The sequence below is a fragment of the Dermacentor andersoni genome, chromosome 11 (genome assembly GCF_023375885.2).
Source record: "Dermacentor andersoni chromosome 11, qqDerAnde1_hic_scaffold, whole genome shotgun sequence".
NCBI lineage: Eukaryota > Metazoa > Arthropoda > Arachnida > Ixodida > Ixodidae > Dermacentor > Dermacentor andersoni.
The window spans coordinates 29,598,798-29,617,417 of record NC_092824.1 but is presented as its reverse complement, the minus strand read 5'-3'; the positions used below and the strand labels follow the sequence as shown (position 1 = coordinate 29,617,417).

Sequence of the window (18,620 nt, the reverse complement as noted above, 5' to 3'; positions counted from 1 at the left end):
GAACAAATGAATTAACGAACGAAATTGCATGCTCCCAAGCACTCTGAAATTTGTCTTCCGGGTCCTTAACAACAGCGGAGTGCTGCAACGCTAGAAATCCACGAAGAGCGCTTTGTACAGTTGAAGCACGGAACACATCGACGGTCTCCATGTTTTCCATCCATTGCTTTTAAATGGTGACATAGGTTTCATGGTGGTGTCCACAAGAGGTCGCGGTCAACGATGATTTCCAAACATTGATGGGTTCTCTTGTGCATGATAGGCTGGCCATTAGTAGCCACCGGGTATCCGGCCATTCATTTTCGCATTAAGGTGACTAATGCGCTTTCTGCTGTTAAGATGCCGAGGCGCTGCCTCTTAACATAGGCATACATCAGCGTTGCAGCCTTTTGTAATCTTGCGTGAACCTGCGGAGCAGCTATTTCTGAAGCCAAGATGCAAATGTCGTCTGCATAAATTGATATTCTGACCGAGTATGGCAGGGATTCCGCTAGCCAAATCAAAGCTATGTCGAACAATATGTGGTGTAGTGGCCGGTAATTTCACCATCCTCGGTGAATACAAAAAAAATGCTCATTCGGGTCAGGTTGCTCCCAATTCAGCTAATAGCGTGACCTCCGATTTGAACGGACACGAGCGCGTGAACGATGGCTTCACGTGAAAATTGCCATACGCGCCAGTCACGTCTTACGATAGCGCTAAGGAGAGGCATTTGGGTGTATGCTGTTGTTGGATACGCAAAATCAATGACGTTGTCGACCGACGAAAGGCGACGTTAAAAGCGGGTCATCGCGTCTGCATAAACATTGCAATGCTCAAAAAACAACTCGAGGCGCGTGGGGACCATCCTCTCAGTTAACTTGCCAACAAAGCTGCCGAGAGCAAGAGGCAGATATGATTTGAGTTCAAGGGGCCTCTTTCCGTCACTCCAAGGAACGTTGGGATGACCCAGCAGGACCTCTCGCTCTTGATGTTCAAGAAGGCGTACAGCAGCGTGCACTATATTATCTAGTCAAGGGCGAAGAGGAACGCCTGCAAACGGCTAGAGCAGCCTCCAATTCTTCCATGTAGAAAGGTTCGTCTGTTGCCGAAGCTTGCGTGAAGGGAACTTCGTACAATTAAAGATCCTTTCCTAACACTCTGTCACCTGAAATTGTCTCACAAAATTCTTCTCCAACATTGACTTCTCGACAGCCTTGGTGGAGAGCCTCTGCCTTAAAGTGGTTGCGTTGCCGAGCAGAAACGCGTACGTCCTGGCAAGACAGTACTTTGCGGGGGTCCAACTAGTTACAGAATGAGTTCCATTGTTCGTTGTATATTCGGTCCATGTGGCAATGTATTTTCTTCTGCGTCCGCCTGGCCTCCCTCGGGTATAGCATCGACTTGGTGCGTCTATATCTGTTCTCTGCATGTCGACGTACTACACGAAACCTACGCTCGAAATGAGATCTAACGAATACATTGCTGCGCCAAAAGGAAAATAAAGACTTAGGAGCGAGAGTAAGAAGCGACAAGTCGAGTGCTGAGAGTAGTGATAGCGGTCGAGAGTAGTTTCTTACTCTCCCTCCAAAGTCTTTATGTTCCTTTTGGCGCAGCAATGTATTCGTTAGATCTCAACCAACTCGCCCAGCAACAAGTTCTGCTGGAAATAAGCCATCGCAGGACCAAAGTGAGATACAGCCAGCTTCTGTACGACGACCCTCTCAAGAATGTCGGGCTGCCGTCTTTCAAGAGGGAGAAGTCATGGCCCAAAGCAAAAGGTACAAGAGTCCTGGCTCCTAAATTCTTAGAAAGACAGAGAGAGAGAGAAAGAAAGCAAGGATAGCAAAGGCACGCAGGTCAACCAGACGAGCTTCCGGTTTGCTACACTACACTCTGTGTAATGAAAAAAGGGGGAAGGGAAAGACTAAACGAGGAGAAAAAATGCCCCTTCATAGTAGGAGCGGCGTAGCTGTTGAAGCAATCGAAATTTACGGGCACCTGTAAGAAATCGACTTAAGGTTCAAACAAGCGACGAATCGCCTCCAAATGGTCTCTCCATTCATTGAAGTGCACAGTAGCAGGAACTTTTGTTGTGCGTGCATATTTCTTTCGTAAAGTGCTGAAAGCGTGCTTCAGTGACCCATCCTACTCTTTAAGTTCAACCGATAAAGAAAAGGCCTAATAAACATACACGTCTGGTGTATAACCAGCACAGACGATGCAATAAACTGCCTTATTCCCTTAAGCGCACTCAATTTTAATGCGTAAGCATTCCCTGTAGAGTACCCTTGCAAAATGTGTAATTAACACGGAGAGTCTTTTGTCTCCAAAAACCTTTTGTCTGCAAAATAAATGCATAATTGGTGAAGTTAACACATCCTACTGTTAAAATTGGGTAAATGTAAATGATTGGTCGCTTTAGAATAGATAAAGAAGCAATGGAAAACGACAAAAAATGAGGAAACCCGTTATTGTCGGCCCCTTGAAAGCTTACTTTTGCGCATTAGAGATGTGCATGCAAAGAAGCCTGCTTTGGTGTGCGGAGTATGAATAATCATAGAATGGCTGCTTGGGAAATGCGATAATAGTGTAATTTTAGATGATTTTTGGCAGCCTAAAAAATTTTCCTCCTGTGAAATTTTTCTGCGTCATGCCTTAAAGAATAACCAGCTTGGAAGGCCTGTATCTCAGAAATGCCAAGGATGTCTTCACATTTCATCCCACAAAGATAAGCGCAATGACGGAATTCTCGTTTCTGAGACTTCAGACCATGTAGCGTGAGGCTAACCAGTGCATAGCGGCGGCCAAAGCAAAAGGTTAGTTGTCGCTGGTTTCCTCCAACATCGAATTTCGTAGTGCTCACTCTACAGACATGTATCTATCCAAGTAACCAACAAAGTATTGGCTATTTCCGAAATGTGGCTTGCTGAACCAGTTCCACTCGGAGAGTTTCACTATGTAGCATGATGCGGCCTATGCAGGACACGGATGATAAAGAACACAACATGCTACCGAAACCCTGAGAATTGTCTACTAATGAGCAAGCATTTTTAGACATCAGAAAAGCGGTCGGAAGGTAGACATGCATAAGGTACGATAAGCAAGTAAACAATAGCGAACTAACAGCAGAGCCAAAGAACGGCTAGCCATTATGAAACAATAGTCAGAATTTCTGCAGCATTTTTTAAATTCCATATTTCATGATAGTGCGTGCAACAGAATTTTTTCGGACTCGCGATGCAGGCAGCACGGCATTTTTTTAGAAGGTCACCGTTCCATGTAGCGAGTGTCAAAAAAGTTTACGACAGTGATGCCATCCCCTGGAAAGAACTCCAAATGGGCCGCAGGGTCCCGGACCTGGCATCTGTTCTCCATTCGCATCTCATGACATGCCTGAACCAAGAATCGGTGCATCCACGTGTCAGGCATCCAGTAGAAGCGATAGAACACCGATGAAAGCCACGTAGGCTTCACGGCTATAGCCGGGCGCGAACCATCTTCCAATATTTCCACAAAAAAAATGCATGTCGATGGCCACCACGTGTTTCCAGAATCAACAGACAAAAACAACACGCCCGCTGTCCACGCAAGAAGGGTGGAAGAGCTCGTCAACACCAACATCGAGAAAGCACGACCTCCCTACCCTCGACCGCAGCGCCCCTTCACAGACGGGGGACAAGCTGCGTCCGCTTTACGAGACAGAGTTCTGGAAATGAAATTCTTTCATATATATATATATATATATATAGATATATTCCAGAATTGCTTAACGTGGACCAATTTTTCCCTGGAAGCGTTTGTAAGAGCGTATGCTGTGGATAAGCAATTACAGCTTTGACGACACCAGCCCCTAATATAGAGGCTGAGCCTTACAAACTGTGTCCGAGGATGCGCTTAGAAGGCAGACCAGTAGCTTAGTAAAACTCTGAATAACTTAGGCAAGGTACGTGGAGATTCGGATTTGAGAACTTCCAGCGTGATCTCGCCGCTCTAAATGTCTTCGTTATGGCTTCACCAAGCAAATTGTACGTTGATGCCATTGTACAGCAGAGGCTCGTCTAATAGTACTCCCCTGTTTGTTCAGCAATATATCCAGACAGCTTCTTTAATTTCGCCACTTTTTGTTGGGCTATTAAGGGCAACGAAATATTCGTGCGGAATTGTGCAAGTTGCTCGCACGTTTTCATTCTGCTACTGCAGTTTGTCTTAGAAGTGTTTAATTGCATGATAATATAATTGTGAGCACAAAATATAGTGATAATTAAATTGTAAGTGAAAGTGCGTACATTTTCTCGATGATACATTTTGGAGTGGCTGTCATGCCAGTAACATCAGAATCTTAGAAAAAGATCGAAAGTCACTTAGCAATGCGAAAACCTAATGACTTCATGGATGTACACTTGCAATTATCACGTGACCGTGATACGTCATACATTGTCACGTGTCCTTCACAATTCTACCTTCATCTGCCGTAATCCACCTTGCTACAGTTTGTACGAACTTTAACCGAATTTATTCCACCCTAATTCACATTCATCATCAGCCTGGTTATGCCCACTGCAGGGTAAAGGCCTCTCCCATACTTCTCCAACTACCCCTATTCCCATTATTTACCCATAATTCCTCATAATTAGCGTTGTTCTATTTACTACCTTCTGTATCACTACTGACGTCATACAAGACGCTGATGACGTCACATTTTATTGCTTTATTATACATACTTTCAAGGCCTAGTAGACACAACAGAAAGAAGGGGTGAAAGTATACAATATTTGCAGTGCAGGGCAAGAATAGAAAATTTACCTGTAATACAATTTGAACAGCGATGTTGAATTAGTGCTGTCACAAACTGAGACAGTGGATGCGGGAAGGCGGTTCCATTCAGTGGCTGTTCTTGGCAAAATGGAAGAATAGCGCATCAATTTTGTGTTGATGTTCGATGCGAGACGAGATATAACTTGGTGTGGTGAAATATTTTCTTTAAGAGAAGGGTTAAAGTACCATATTCTATGAAAAATACACAGACGAAGGTACCTACGACGTAACCAAAGGTAAGGTTGACCTAGTCTTCTTTTCATGGACGTGACGCTAAAATCACGTGAATAATATGAGAGAATAAAAGGGCGGCGCGGTTCTGAATGCTTTCTGAATGTTTCAAGGGAAATGACAAGATTGGCATGAGCAGGGTCCCGTATGGATTGTTTTGCGGAGAACGCCATCTTTCCTACCTGAAAGGCCATAAAATGCTTTATCATTAAAAATGCAAGACCTACACTCATTGCTCAATGCGTGGACGTGTACACGTTGCTTAGATTTATGCATCAATGCGTTCAACACCCTTCAGTCGTCGATTTAACACCCTTCTAGCAAAGTCGCACCTTATGTGTAGTATAGACCCTTGTGATAGGGTGTTTTGACAGGAAAGGGTGCTAAAAGGGTGTGGACATGGGTGTAAATACAGAAAGCACCTCTCTTACCACCCATTAGGGTGTAAAAATGTTTAATGTGTAACGCTACTTTGTGGATGCAAACCACCTTTTTCGCGACCTGCGAAAAAGACTCGAGCTTGCGCGAGTCTGCAAGTGTGCGCATGCTCTAGATTTAAGAGTTGTCTTCTTAAAGAGTTGAAACAGAATGCCCAGAATTTAGAAACTCTGCTTCGGAAACAAATATCGCATTTGTGTAAACTGATTCCGTTAGGATATCTAAAGCTGCCGATTTCGACTTAAGAATTTACAATACGCGAAAAGTACAAAAATATTTAGGAGCGGTTGGCAATGTATCACTAAATGTGGTTTCCAGAATTGTAATATTTTTTTTATTCCTCTATAAAGATCTGTCAACTTGATATTGTTTCTTTACAAAACTTTTCCCATCCAATATTTTTCATAAAGACGTTCAGAGCCTGAACAAAAATATTCAGTCATAACATTTTATTATATTCTTTCGCATTCAATAGGCGCCATCAAATTTGGTGCAGGGATGACCGAGAGAAACGAGATGTATTTTTTCCCGTATTTAGACAGGAACATGCGAGCTGCAGGTTCGTTTAGCGCACTACTACATCAGAGGCTTCACAACACGGGGAACGCGTCCTTTTATGTTTAAGACAAGTTGGCTGTCTGCGAAAGCATGCTCATTGAATTGATCACATCATCCATTGCCACCTTGGTGAAGCATGGAATGCGCCTTTTACAGGAAATTAAAAGCACCTATAAGACTCTTGTACCGCACCAAGAAATTGCGACCTGTCGTCTTTCGCTTAAAACACGGTCGTGCTGTAATCTCCTGTACTTACAGCGTACTTAGTTTTAGAAAAATTCACCATTCCACGGATCTCATCGTGACTGTCTCTTTATTTACTACGAAGTTCTTGCTCGCACTCAATGCAGAATTTCGGAAAATAAGCACCACACACAGCGACACTGCAGCCATGTTTCCCTACCAAGAAATTTCAACTAAAGCGTTTTGAATGCCACCATTTCTCAGCACGAAGTTTTCATACTCTACGAATGACCTGTCCAGAGCGGTGAGTAAACATCTCTGCTGCTTTTCCGGGCACACAGATGCCACTGACAGCGGAAGCATCAGTCACCCGCCCATGGTGTCCAGCACCAGCGCCGATCCCGCCACGTCTACTACAAGCCTTGCTGGCTTGGAGAAACCATCGTTTATCCCGGAAGAAACCGACAGGTCAGCCCACATTTGGAAATGTTCATTTTAAAGGGAAGCTGAAAGCTTTTCCCGAAACAATGAGTGAAGAGCAGTACGCGGTGGTTTTCAACCGTCTGAATTCGAATATCGCATCGAAATTGAGCGAAAGAAAGCGCAAACATATTTTATTTTGACGAAAAGTGCCGCAGCAGACACGCCCAGCTCACGCGCCTCGTTTCCGCCTGTGATTGGTCGGGCGCCTCGTGACGTGAACAATGGTGTTCGTCCGGACCGACTGCTGCCGCTACACACGAAGCACCGTGCAAAGTAGTTTGGTGATGTTTTGCTGAGACGGTCATAGAAATTTTTGAGAGCTTGCGTTTCTCTGAGAAATTCGGCGTAATGTCCAAACTCTACGAGAGCGATTTTGCGCGCGACGGTGACGGGCGATGGCTTCGAGCGACAAAACGGGCCGTCGCTTGAACAAATCGGTCGGTGTTGTCGCTCGATCGCTCGTTTCTAGAAATCTGGAACTCGTCGCTCGTAGCCCGGGAATGCTATGAGCGACTAGCCAATTGTGCGAAGCCGAAACTGGATGTACATAACTCAAATACTACTGTTTGTCGCACGGAACGAATAAACTATTGAATTTTACACGTGCAAAAATAAGAACCTAGTGCAAGACCTTCAGAAATATTTGTTGCTCCTTCTTCAGTAAAATACATCAACTTAATTTGATAAAGCATGCGTCGCGCTATAGTTTTGGCGCGTATATTGCTGCCCCCATACCGGGAAGTCGTCGCTCAAAGCCGTCGCTCGCGTGGAGTTCGGCTTGCACACGACGAGTGAACGCGACAGCCATCGCCTCGCTTCTAGCGCTGTCGCTGTCGCGTGCAAGGTCATTTGTAAGGGGTTTATACTTGTACATACTACATGTACGAGCCGATTGCCAAGAGCCAGCCTCTCCAACAAGCAAAAAATGCTGGTGCAAGCACTGCTTTCCACGTGGACGAAGGCGAAGTGTTAGCATCTCCTTGTGTTGGAAATGTTCTTTGGCGGGTATGTTTTTTGCTAAGCTACATTCAGCGTTCCAGTGAGTACGTTTCCGGGCAAACAACTGCAGTGTTACGTTCCTGCATGCCTCCTCGTGGAACGTAAGCGGTGATGCGATCTTCAGCATTTGTGCGCTGCCCCAAAGCTGTCGGCAATCTACACAGACGGTTTAAACGTGGGAAAAGCTTACCGGCTGTTGTAGCACGTGTAGCATAGCACCTTCATCAGCGCGCCATCCGCACGCCACTCGTAACTGGCGAATTCGGTCGGCTACGTGAGATGGACGGTTTCTTATGTGTGCGAGAGACGGCGGGGGGGGGGGGGGGGCGGCGTCTTGGCATGAGCAGGCTTTCCAACACATGCAAACTTTACGCTTGCACTACGTTATGATAGCTGCATGCAGGCTGTTTCACAACACACGTGCGAATAGAAAATTCGCGGCCCTTGGCGATGAAACCTGCGTCAAGGGTGGGCGATAACCATGCACCTTCCGTTCAGCGTGCTAACTATCTTTTTAGGAGAACCCAAAGCACGCATTATTGGTAAACTCCGGAAGTAATCGTCACGGAAGTGGTTAGAGCACAACACTGTTGTTCTTGAGCCCGTGAAGTTGTTTCGCTTCACAGCAGCCTCCCACTCAGCCGAAAGCTTCTTGCCTTGGAGGAACTAATGGAACATCGGAACATCGTCGCGGCCGCTGGTGTTCGTGCAAGCGTAGACTGCACAGAACGCCGGCATGATCGGCCTACATGTTCAATTGATGCTGCGCACGTCAACTACCACTCCTACATACACACAAATAAAGGAATGTAGGGTCGAGCAAAGCAGATTAGGACGGCACGCACGCAGAAATAAGCCCGGTGAGGCACGGTCGCGTAGACTGCGAAAGAGCGGAACACCAGTGTTGACGTCACTAAGCCGCGGTTTCCGGTCTCCGCTCGCATCGTCAGCGTCAGCAGCAGCGCGCGGCGCTCGACAGGGGGCGGAGCTACAGCGCAAATTTTACCAACGATTGCGTCGCTCCTAAGTGAAAAATCCCCCCCCCCGAAATTTTACTTTCATGGTTTATAAGGTTCCCGCATCCTTATATGAGCGTTTTATTGAATTCGCAGACTCTTCAGCTTCCTTTTAACACAAATCAGCCCAAGGACAGCCCGAAATGCGGCCCATAGTGCAATCATGACTGCACTCACCAACTTGTTCTGAGGAGGGGAGTGCTGATGCCTGAAAGGTGCAATATCTCTGCTATTGCTTATAGCAGGCAGCCAATCAGGGCAGCGTGTTATGCGTCAGCACGCGTTAGGTGTGTAGCGACACCACGAAACTAAGCACATGTGGTTCGGAACCGGCCGCGATCAGCCATGCGCGTCTTCACCTTGTCGAGGGAAAAGGACAGCCTCAGGCATAGCCAATACGGGGTGTTTGGACCTGTATGGAGCCTCGGTGGATGCACTTATGAAAATGACTGTTGAAATGTTGATGGCATATAGTTGACGAATTGTTGACTCAATACCCTTTCAACAATACCTCAACAATTGAAACCACAGAGCAATAATTCAACAGTAAAGTTGTTGGGCAGTTCACAACAAAAAATCGTTCACTAAATTCTGTTGGTATACTGTTGAATAGTATTGAGTATTATTGAGCCATTGTTGAGTAATTTCCAACAATAAAGTCGTTGACTAAATTCTGTTGATATATTGAATAGTAATGAGTATTATTGAGCCAATGTTGAGTAGTTTTCAACAATAAAGTCGTTGACTAAATTCTCTTGACATATTGTTGAATAGTGTTGAGTATTAATCCATAGTTGAGTAGTTTCCAACAATAAAGTCGTTGACTAAATGCTGTTAACTTATTGTTCAATAACATTGAGTCACGAGCAATATTGAGTTTCGAAGTACATGTGAAAAACACACGCACATATGTATGTGTGCGAATTTCGCACATATATGTTGCTTTACTGATCACTTGATCACCATTGCATATATACAGGGTGTTGTTTCACGTTAGTTGAACCATAGACGTATATACACGTGTTTCAGCTTATTTTACTCAGAGTATAAAAATATGCCGATGCACCGTAAAACGATGCGACCAAATGCAGGTTGCTCACTCTTGTATGTGTCACGCCATTCTTGTATTTTTGCTAAGTAGTTAATTATACAAGAAAATTATAGAGTCATCATAAAGAGTCAGTTTTGTGGCTGGCCGATGTGCGCATGGGCGTCTTTCGTCAGCGTCAAAGCAACAAATGACAATAAGGTAAATTAGGGGGCTTTGCAATTTCTGCTGTCGTGCAGTACACACAATGAACGGCTTAGAGGGTTTCTTTCACCTCGTTGATTTTTAGCCTCGCTCAACACGGCTCGATGGCTCCAAGCAAGAACGCGGTTTCGTAACAATCTCGATTTTTAAGTTTCCGCGATTGTTCCAGGCGCCAAATCCGTCATCGGAAAGCGTCGGCATTGTAATATAAAGTGTCGGTTGCAAAGGTGGTAGCACTCGAGAGGAGTAGGTTTTTCCTGTAACCAGCTCCATCATCCCAAATTTGGGCTCCTTACAGAAAAGATTAACTAATCAAGTGCCCTCCCGACCTGTTGTCTCGCAGAGTTCCTGAAGAAACCAGACAAGCAGCGTGGCAACAGCGAGAGAACCAGGCTACCAACAGAATGCAAGAGTGCCACGTGTGTCGGTTCGGTTTCACCTACGCGGAGGCCTTTCAAAAACACGCCGCTGACCACTCGCTTGGGAAAAACCACAACTGTCCCGAGTGTGGCAAACTGTTTAAGAGCCGTTGGAATCTTACGAGGCATTTAGGTACGCACGGCGAACCGTCCTTTGAGTGCAGCGTGTGCGGCAAAAAATATTACACCAAAGGTGGCCGCAAGAGGCACATGCTTTCATGCCGCGTTGGCGCACAGGACTGAGAAGCCGTCGACGGGTCTCCTTAACAGGGCAGCACCCGCCACGAAATTGGTCGAGCAGGTCCGGAAGCACCGTCGCACCTGACGGTGGATTCGGCATCGCTACAGCCGGATATTCACTCGGGAGGAGTGCCTTCTCTGGATGTCACCCTCGCACCAAGATCCGTCATGTGCCTTCGAAGAGAACTTGCGGTCTGGGCCTCAACAGTACTAGCTGTGAGCTAACTTCCTGACAAACAAAACTGGGCTAATCTTATTTCTTCTGACTAGGGCTGAAGAAGGCCTGCGAATAAAGTTCTTGCAGTGGTTATCTCGAGGAATACTGTCCGCCAGCTCTGTGGTTTCCTTCGAAGAATGCACCCTTTCTTCGCATTCCTCTAGCCACGGTTAAAATAAATTTATGTCTCCTGGATTGAACAAAGTAGGGAGATATCATTCTTGGAAAAAATAGTAGTAAGGATATTTATAGTAGAGTTCTTAACAGTGAAGCTGAGTAGTCCCGCCCTAATATTCTCGAGCCTTGCTGGTAAGGTTATGAATAGTTTTAGTGCCCTGCATTGTACAAACAAAACTGCTAAAAATGGTCCATATTTGTTCAATGGTGGAAGCTCAAGACTCTGCCCGGTGAAAGGGGATACTCACAGCTGAAGAACAGCTACAATAGCTGGCTTAGCTCAGGCATGTAACTAATTATCAAATAAATCATTGCAGTGGCTAATTATTGGACAATTATGACGATGCTTTACTGCCATCCCTTTTATAACGGAGTGGATACAGCCAACTATCTCGTCAAGCAGGCTATAGCCTGCTTGATTTATTAGGTGTACTGTACATCCTTTTATTAGTGTTTTTGTATAAATCTCTGCAATCCTTTTTTTTCTCAGTGCTTCTGTCTGCCTTCTATCGCTACGTAGACTTGCAACGAATCAGGTCGTATCAATTTCTTTCCTGCTTTTCTTACACTAATACTCTTAAAGTCTTTTCGTTATCGCGATTGCTGAGCGGTTGGTGCTTCCAGTCATATTAAACTGAAGCGCTTTTGGAAGGTTTGTGTTACCTCCGGGTCTCGCCGAATAAATCCTTTCGCATGCCATTAAGAGTTGGCGAGTGGGCTCCGAATATACGCTGCAGCATTCACATGTCTTGTCTTGTTGCAAATATTTGCTCCGTACGTTTTTGTTCCTTGACAACGAGCTCGAGCCTCAAGAATAGCAAGCCCTTTTGTGTTATCCAACATGTTTTCTTCTAAATTTCTTTCTGCCCGTTCCTCTAAATGTCATTGGTATGTTTATTTTCATTCTTTACAGCCAATTTGGTGTCTCTTTCTCCCTTGAGTGGCTGCGGTGTTCTGCTGCTAAGCCTTAGGGCGCAGGATCGAATACCGGTTACGGCGGCCGTATTTTGACGGAGACGAAATGCGAAACCACCCGCGTACTTAGATTTACTTACTCGTTGAGGAATCCCAGGTGGTCTCCATTTCCATAGTCCCTTATTACGGCTTGCTTCATAATCAGATAGTGGCTATGGCATGTAAAACCACATTATTTTTTTTATGGTGTCTCTGTTTCTGGCTCTCTGTCATGGCTCCCGCTTGTCGATTTACACTTTAAGTTACACGTTAGTTGGTTGCGAAGTTTCTCAAACTCTTTCTCCATTTTGTCTTCACGCATTTTTAAGTTCAGATAGTTGAGCATTCTTTTACAGTGCACTCCGCGGTGGCGTTGAGGCGAGCGACATTTCGAGGCGTTGCGATTGGTCCGCCTATTTGGGAAAGGGAATACCCATTCTGCAGCCGCGGTCACGAAACCGGGTGAGGTTGGTAAAGAAAAAGATTCGCATAAAGAAAATAAGTAGGTAATGGACAAGGCGAAATCAGAAAAAGAACTCGGGGGTGCAATTTACTCCGCCCCCTCGCCCTCCGTTTCAAACGCACGCTCATAGCATCCATCCATCCATCCATCCATCGATACAACGATACTAAACGTGCACTCTTAGGCAAAGTTACACCCTTTGGCTTGCCCCTTCTGCCACACAACAATAATCGTTATCTGCCTTGATGCGCTTCCTTTCTTTAACGCTGCGAGCCCGGAACTTTCCAGTAACGAACGGCATGCGCGTTATCAGAAGGGGCATTCCAAAGGGTATAAACTGCTCTATGCTGATAACGCGCGTGCCATTCGTTACTGGAAAGTACCGGGCTCGTAGCGTTAAAGAAAGGAAACGCATCAAGGCCGATAACGATTATTGTTGTGTAGCAGAAGGGGCAAGCCAAAGGGTCTAACTTTGCCTAAGAGTGTGCAGAGGCACGTCCGAGTACTTCTGAAAGAAAGAAATACCGGGCGAGTATGGAACATATTTTCAATAAGCAGGGAGAATTTGACCTGAGGTAATATTCTTTAGCCTTCTACTCTGCTCCTAAGCGATTGAACCGGAGAAAAGACCAAGAAGGGTATAAGTAATGGCATAGAGAATAGGTACACTAAGGTGCGATTATGGAAGTATGCAAGTTCTTGCCCATAGGACACTTTCAGAGTTTTGAATGTAGGCTGTGTTAACAAAAAAAAATATAAAACAGCCCTGATGGCTCGTAAAATGTGACCGTGAATGGAACGCATTGGCGTCTTTGATTGAAGTGAATCTTAGTTTGCGTGCAAACCCGGGTTAGGCTTAGTTGCTTCTCTGTCGTCTGCTCGGTCGGCGACTATGTGGGCGAGTATATTTGTGAATAGATATACGAAGGTTATATGAGCGCCCAATAAAACTGCCAAGGGTTAAAACGACCACGAAAGGTTACCATTGCTTAGTTTGCGGCCACTGTTTAACAAGTGTCGTCTCTCGCACTGTTTCGTTCTATACTTGTCTATAAATAAATAAAGAAATAAGTAAATAAATAAATAAATAAATAAATAAATGATGCGGCATATATAGTCGTTCTATGCTGATTGATAAAGTAGTGGCGATAACCTATTCGCTTTGGTGCGTATATATATATATATATATATATATATATATATATATATATATATACAATTACTGTAATTTATTGTCGTGGTACAACGCGCACAGACGACAGGGACACGTTCGTCAAGAACAGGAGGACAACTTGTTCATAAACAAGCAGAACAGAGACAGGTCTTGTTAATCCTCGCCCAATCTCACTGACGCAACAGACGGAGTCCTTTAATACCCCCGTCGTCGTTGTCGTCTGCGAAGACTAAACGCGTCACTTGTCCCTCTCTAAGAGAGCATCGCCCGGATAAGAGACCAGAAATCTTACCTGAGAAAGAAAGGATCCCTGGCACAGTTTATTTGAACACGTTAAGCTTCATGTGAACAACGTGCGCGAGTTCAGGATGGTGCGTGCGGTGCCGCATTGGGACAATTGGGAACGACTTCGTGCTTGACATCACCGAGTCGCCGTAATACTCGATATGGTCCGTAGTATCGTCTTAACAGTTTCTCGGAGAGGCCTCGTTTCCGTACAGGTGTCCAAATGCCCACCCTGTCGCCGACTTCGTAGGTGACAATTCAACGGTGAAGATCATAGCGGCCTGCGTCGTAGTCTTGCTGCTGGCAGATCATCAAGCGCGCGAGGTGCCGAGCCTCTTCTGCGCGTTGCGTAAACACATCGGCGTCCGTGTCACTGTTATCAAAGTCATGTGGAAACATCGCATCCAACATCGTTCGTAGATGTCGTCCGTGAACAAGGGCGAACGGAGTCATGCGCGTCGTCCCTTCTTTTTGTTCCTTGTTTGGCCGTGTTACGCGTAGAGATGACATCAGGTAGGATGTCGTTGTACCAATTTTTATGTTTAATATCCAAGTACACTGAAAGCGTGCCTTCAATTGTTTTGTTAGGCACTCTGGTAATCTGTTGGTTTGTTGATGGTAGGCGGCTGACTTCCTATGAGCCGTTCCACTTAGAAGCAAGACGTGATCTAATAGTGCAGCCGTGAATGCGGTTACTTAGTCTGTTATTACGACGGTTGGTGCGTCGTGTCGCAGCACAACGTGCTCAATGAAAAAGCGCGCCACCTCGGCTGCTGGGCTTCTCTGGATTGCCTTTGTTTCAGCGTAACGTATGAGATAGTCGGTAGGGACGGTAACAAAGTGATTCCCTGCAGGCGAAGTAGGAAGTGGGCCTGAAATGTCCATTCCGGTTTCATCAAGTGGTCTTCGAAGAACCTGGACGGCTGTAGGAGGCTGGCTGGTTTCCTCGGAGGTGACTTATGTCTGCGGCAGTCGAGACAAGTGCGAAGGTGATGTTTCACGGTGGTGGTAACTCACGGCCTGTAGTACCTTTACTGCACTCTGGCCAATGTTCGCGTCTAGCCTAACCAGAAGACACTTCATTGTGACAGGTTTGAAGTACTTCCGTACGAAGAGCTGCAGGAACGACGGGCATATAGGGGGACCATGTCGAAGAAAAGTTTCTCTTGTAATGGACTTCCGCCTGTAAGCAAAACTATAACAGTCCTCTTGCGAAAACACTAGGCGGCTTCGCAGATCTATCCTCTAAGTAAGTCATTAGGTCAATCAACGCAGGGTCATCCATTTGTTGTTGTGCGAGGGCGGATGTGTCCAAAACCCTAAGAAATGCTGAGACTTCTTCGGGTGGACCAGGCGACTCTATCGGCGATCGAGACAGTCAGCCAGCGTGCATATGTCATTTTTGCGACTCTTACATGACTGTGAGGTCACACTCTTGTAGCCTCGAACGCGCTAATCGTCCAGAAGGATTTTTAAGGTTTGTCAACCAACAGACGCAATGGTGGTCGCTAATAATTCTGAAGTGGCAGCCATACAGTTATGGGCGAAATTTCATACCCGCCGACATCACGGCGAGGCATTCTTTCTCAGTTGTGAAGTAATTAGCCTCTCGGCGTGAGACTGTTCTACTTGCATAGGCAAGCACCCTTCATATGTCCTTCTGCCGCTGCACAAGTGGCGCTCCCAAGCAAACATTGCCGACATCAGTTTGGATCAATGTAATAGCGGCCTCATCAAAGTGAGCAAGCACTGGAGGTGTGTTTAGACAGTGCTGCAATTCGTTGATTGCACCTTGCTCTTCGTCACCCCATACGAAAGCAACCTCGTCTCTCGTGAGGCCAGTTAACGGCGACGCGATGCGAGCAAAGTCAGCAGTAAATCGCGGTAATATGCATAGAGACCGAGAAAGCGCCTGACAGCCTTTTTATCGAATGGTACGGGAAACTGTGCGACTGCGACAATTTTTTCAGGATACTGGCGGACACCTGCGTGGCTGACGACGTGGCCAACACACCGCAGTTCCGAGAAGCCAAAGCGGCACTTCTCCGGCTTCGTGGTGAGGCCGACGAACCGTATGGACTGCAGAACCGCTTCAAGCCGTTCCAGGTGTTCTTCAAACGTAGCGGAGAACACGATGACGTCATCGGGGTGCACTAATCAGCTTTTCCCCTTGAGACCCGGAAGCACAGTCATGAGGCGTTGGAACGTAGCAGGGGCAGAGCACAAGCCGATAGGCAAGACCTTAAGTTTGTATAGGCCATCTGGCATCACGAAACAGTTATTCAAGGTACCTTGGGTCTACTTTGATTTGCCAGTACCCGCTGTTCAAGTCCATTGAAGAAAAGTAACGTGCGTCTGGAAGCCTGTTGAGGAAATCGTTTATACGGTGAAGCAGGTACACGACCTTCTTTGTGACCTGATGTTGTTTTCGGTAGTCCCCACAGAAACGCAAGCTGCCGTCTTTTTTCTTGACTAGAACTACAGGAGATACCCAGGGACTCGTTGACGGTTGGATCACTTCGTCGTGAAGCATTGTTGTCACTTGGTGTCGTGTGGGTTCACGCTCTCTGGGAGCCACACGATAAGGATTTTGCTGAAGGGGTCTAGTCGTATGCTCCTTGAGTATTGGGTGCTTTCTTGGAGGCGTGCGACCGACGCTGGACGTCGATGCAAAGCAATCGTTGAACTTGCCCAATTGAGCAAGAATCCGTCCTCGTTCATGCTGCGACAAAGCAGTGCTGAAGTCAAGTACAGGAGCTGGGTCTTGCGTACGCGCTACATCGAGTAGTGAACAGCAGCCGTGAACATATACGTATGTATATTCTTATATTATGAATTATACGTAATACAGATATTATGCATATACATATATTATACATTCACGGCAGCAGTCTTGAATGTATAAACCTCCGCAACGCCGTGAAAATAAGCTGCAGACGTGCCCTATGCACGGTGCCGCGCTCTGTGCTAAAGTTTTTTAGCAACAGGTTTATGTGCCCGTTGGCGACATTCAGGATCCCTCGTGCGACTGGGATACCACGAGTAAACAACAACGTGGTTATTTGGTGGGCAACTCCTTCATAATAAAACGCAACGTGACATCTTCCCGAAACAAGGGTACATGATGGAGTTGGGATTGCGACGTCGTCTTCTGTCTGACGAAAGGAGTTGTGTTGTGGCGACAAGCAATGGACTAACTCGGCTCTTGTAAAACGTCCCATGCCTTCCGGGATGATAATTACGGTGTCATATTCTTTTATAAAATCAATTCCAATAATCAAATTTTTATCGGACACAGGAAGAACGATGAAAGCGGCCGTGAAAGAAGAATCGCCGATGTTATTTCTAGCAGTAGATCTGCCGGAAGGCATATGTAATTATCCGCCTGCCGTCCTTATGCGAGTCCATGGAGTCTTTACTTTATTCAGGCGGAGGACGAGTTACGCCCTCATTAGAGAGAAGTCGGCACCACTGTCGACTAACGCTGCCACCGGCTTCCCGTCCTCGAAAACGATGTCGGCGCTCACTATTTCTTCGGTGTCGGTGTTTATCGGCTTCACGGCGTTCTGCAGCGTGAGTGTTGGGGGCATTTTACTGCCTTGCGGCGGGCCTTCTACCTTACCTCCAAACTGTTCACCGAACGTACGCTTGAGAGCACCACTATACCACTGCTGAAGCACTCAGTCACGTGACTTTCTTCATATTTCGTGGGATTTCTTTGCAACCCGGGAAAAAGGAATGCGTGACACGTCTCGTAACAACTCGATCGATAGTTTTTTTAAGGTTCTCTACAAATCTGTGTATCATACTTGGTGTACTCAACCAATAATTAAAAAGTTGGGTAATTTAACCTAATAGTGAGTTATGGGGAAAAATTTTCTGAGTTACTAAAGGCAATGGCTAAAAGTATGCGTTCGGTTCAATTCGCTTACGACGCGATTTTCATATTTAAATTCCTGGCTCAACTTATGGGGAACAGCCTGTATAAAGGCGTCTATATAGGTGTCTATATAGGACACTCGCCTGTTAATATAGAAGTGAATTAGAGCGAACAGATTCTATGATATACATTATTTTCGTAGCTTTAGCCACTGTCTGTGTGCCTGTTTATCGCTAATCCTCCAGAATGGCCATCTGCTATCGGGACACAAGAGGTGCAGATTACTTGAACGTTGAATGATACGCGTCCTAGTTTTCGTTGCACGCACGTGCCATAACCATTCTCCTCTCGACAAGTATTATACATTACCTTCGTCACCGTGACATCACTGACACGTCTCGCACTCGGCCTTATTCGCAGTTTGCATTTCGGCATACCTTGTGAGAGGTTTATTGCATAAACAAAGAAATTGCTATAGAAAAATGCGGTAACCTCTCTGGCTGAAAAGCGTGAATACTGCTTAAACAACGAACACGTTTCAGAGGACGAAAGAAAGCGAAAGTTATAGATTATGGGATTTTCCATTCCAAAAGAACTTTGTGATTGTGAGGCGCGCCGTAGTGGAGGACTCCGGAAATTTCGACCACCTGTGGTTGTTTAACGTGCACCTAAATCTGAGCATACGGGTGTTTACGCATTTCGCCCCATCGAAGTGTGGCCGCCGTGACAGCGATTCGATCCCGCCACCTCGTGCTCAGCAGTCCAACACCATAGCCACTGAGCAACCACGGCGGGCAGAAAAGCAAAAGTGTTAGCATCGTGGTTAGTTAGGGAGTATTTAAAAACCGCTTTTG

General features: G+C 45.9%; 1 protein-coding gene across 3 annotated transcripts in view; it reads left to right on the top strand.

The window, feature by feature from the left end:
* Positions 1-18,620, top strand: part of LOC126517934 (uncharacterized) — a 70,694-nt gene that overhangs the window by 24,437 nt on the left and 27,637 nt on the right. Inside the window, exons 9-10 of one of the 3 annotated variants that reach the window (XM_072285276.1) lie at positions 6,549-6,675; positions 10,301-10,924. The exons of 1 other annotated variant lie outside the window; for it this stretch is intronic. In XM_072285276.1, the coding sequence (XP_072141377.1) occupies positions 6,549-6,675; positions 10,301-10,619 (446 nt within the window). In that variant the 3' untranslated portion in view covers positions 10,620-10,924. Of the gene's footprint in view, positions 1-6,548; positions 6,676-10,300; positions 10,925-18,620 lie in introns of those variants that run through there. One more of the 3 variants, XM_072285277.1, reaches the window with a different exon arrangement.